Source organism: Bison bison, unplaced genomic scaffold, assembly GCF_000754665.1.
Source record: "Bison bison bison isolate TAMUID 2011002044 unplaced genomic scaffold, Bison_UMD1.0 scf7180017864080, whole genome shotgun sequence".
Lineage (NCBI taxonomy): Eukaryota > Metazoa > Chordata > Mammalia > Artiodactyla > Bovidae > Bison > Bison bison.
Window position 1 is genome coordinate 2,050,132 of NW_011494652.1, and position 2,575 is coordinate 2,052,706.

At 64.0% G+C, this 2,575-nt stretch overlaps 1 protein-coding gene across 1 annotated transcript in view; it reads left to right on the forward strand.

Annotated features, from left to right (window-relative positions):
- The window catches only part of SHANK2 (SH3 and multiple ankyrin repeat domains 2), a 563,331-nt gene extending 560,762 nt beyond the window's left edge, over positions 1-2,569 (forward strand). Inside the window, exon 33 of the mRNA XM_010837814.1 lies at positions 1,746-2,569. Within this exon, the coding sequence (XP_010836116.1) occupies positions 1,746-2,316 (571 nt within the window). The 3' untranslated portion in view covers positions 2,317-2,569. The remainder of the gene's footprint in view (positions 1-1,745) is intronic.
- The last annotated feature ends 6 nt before the right edge of the window (positions 2,570-2,575 follow it).

The following is a 2,575-nucleotide window of genomic DNA, read 5'->3' on the forward strand; positions in this document are numbered from 1 at the left end:
GAAGAGGGTCATGCTGAACAGACGTAAGTGCCGCGTGCAGAGCCCCCTTCTCTCTGGCGTGCTGTGCTGTCCCCCGCTCTCACTGCCCAGCCGTGGGTCTGCTTCTGACGACGCGCGCGGCTGCCTGCAGAGCCCTCTTTCTAAAGAGCATCCCAGCTACCTGGGAGTGGCTGGGGGGGTCCCCCAGGGAGGGTGGTGCTAATGCCCACCCTCTGGCTCAGAGAGACCCACGGGTAAATGCAGCCTGGGTCTAACGAGCTGCTCTCACCAGGGGATTAACGTGCCTCCTGGAGAAGGCAGTGGCAACCCACTCCAGTGTTCTTGCCTGGAGAATCCCAGGGACGGGGGAGCCTGGTGGGCTGCCGTCTGTGGGGTCGCACAGAGTCGGACACGACTGAAGTGACTTAGCAGCAGCAGCAGCACTTTACAAAGCCAGCGAGCAAGGCCACCTCCGGGCAGGACGGCCCCGGCAGGTGGGCCCAGGCAGGGCCGCAGGCGCAGGAGGCAGCGTGCTCCTGTGAGATGCTCACCCACTGCACAGAAGGCCCTCTGTCCCCGGAAGGTCCCTCTGGGTGGAGCTGCTCCACCCCTGCTCGGATGTCCCTCCAGCTGCCTGGCTGCCATGTCAGTGGTTCCAGTGAGCTTCCCCCAGCAGAGAGGAGACAGGCCCCCTTAGTGGGGACTGCAGTGCATCTTCCGGTCCAACCCAGGCCCCAGAATCTGCAGGTTTCTTAAATCCTTGCCGTGTGCACAGCACACCTCTCCCCATGACTGCGGTCTGGGGGCGGGGGGCCGGGGGGTCTCCTGCTCCCTGCCTGTGACGCCCTGGACCAGCAGGACTCCCATTTTTTCATTCTGAGTGGCAGGGGCGTCATCCTTAGAGGCCTCCTGGGGCCACCCTGCCCTGCTGGCACCCAGGACACCAGTGCAGCCGGTAACCGAGGCCCGTGGAGGCTCTCGGCAGGGTCTCCTGTGTGCAGCATCCAGCCCCGCAGCCCCTGGCCCTCCAGGGAACCGCACGTGAAGCCCTGGGGGCGGATGGGCGTCCCGGCTGCAGGCGTCGCCTGGGCCACGGAAATGCTTCTTCCCAGGACAGGGTCAAAGCCCGAGTCCGGCACAGTCCGGCACAGGCCCCGCCTTCAGACCACGTGCAGGTTCCACGCTTGACGCAGCACCCAGTGGGGAAGGGCCAGGAGGCTGAGAGGCACCCTGTGACCCACTGGCCGCCTCACTCACACACACACACACCCCCACATGCAGGGCAGAGAGAACAGCCAGCCACACAGCGACAAAACAGGGCACAGCCAGACGGCCCCGACCCCGACCCTTTCATCGGACAGGGCAGCGCCCACAACCGCCCCGGGGAGCTGTGGCAGGTCCCACTGTGCAGCGGCCGGCCTGCTAGGCGCCCTTCCCTGCCCTTGTCCCGTGAAGCCAGAAAGCCTTAGGGCTGACAGGCGATGAGGAAAGGTCTCCTAATGGGTGCCGCACCTTCCTACTGAAATGGAGGCAAAAGACGCCACTCCTCAGGCGGCATGGTGACGTAGCGGGACTGGCTTCTGGCCACCCCCGCCCCTCTGTGCCCACCCGCCCCTGGCCTGGCAAGGCGTCCGCTCTCTGCCGGCACGCTGGCCCTCAGACGCCCTGCTGTGGTTTAGGTGTCTCCGTCTCTCTCCCCAGAGACCAGGTCCTCGTCTGCTTTGTGGTCAGACTTGTAACGGTTTTCTCTGTTGCTGCCGTTTCAGAGGCCCCGAGGTCATAAGCACCGTCTCAGGTACACGGAGCACGACAGTCACCTTCACCGTCCGCCCTGGGACCTCCCAGCCCATCACCCTGCAGAGCCGGCCCCCTGACTACGAGAGCAGGAACTCAGGACCCAGACGCGCCCCCAGCCCTGTGGTCTCACCAACAGAGCTGAACAAAGAGGTCCTGCCCGCCCCCCTGCCTGCCGCCACTGCGGCCCCCTCACCCACCCTCTCGGATGTCTTCAGCCTTCCGAGCCAGCCCCCGCCCGGGGACCTGTTTGGCTTGAACCCAGTGGGACGCAGCAGGTCGCCGTCCCCCTCCATCCTGCAACAGCCAATCTCCAATAAGCCTTTTACAACTAAGCCTGTCCACCTGTGGACTAAACCCGACGTGGCAGACTGGCTGGAAAGTCTAAACCTGGGTGAACATAAAGAGGCCTTCATGGACAATGAGATCGACGGCAGCCACCTCCCAAACCTCCAGAAAGAAGACCTCATAGATCTGGGCGTGACTCGAGTCGGGCACAGAATGAACATAGAAAGGGCTCTCAAACAGCTGCTGGACAGATAAGGGTGGCTGCTCCTCGCCGCCACAGACTCCTTGTTATAAATAGAGATGGGCTTGCACGGAGATGTTTGGATGGTGAGCGCCAACCCCGCTCCGCGGGCTGGTCTCCTGGGGACCCAGAGAAGCGTGTGTGTCCGTGGCGTGGCTGAGCCGAAGGCCCCGGCTCTCTGTGTGGGCTCCTTTGGGCTGTTTCTGTCAAAGAAGGGACCGGGGAGGGGTCCTTCCGAGGTGGAGAGGGACGCGTGCGCAGCCTGCCTCCTGC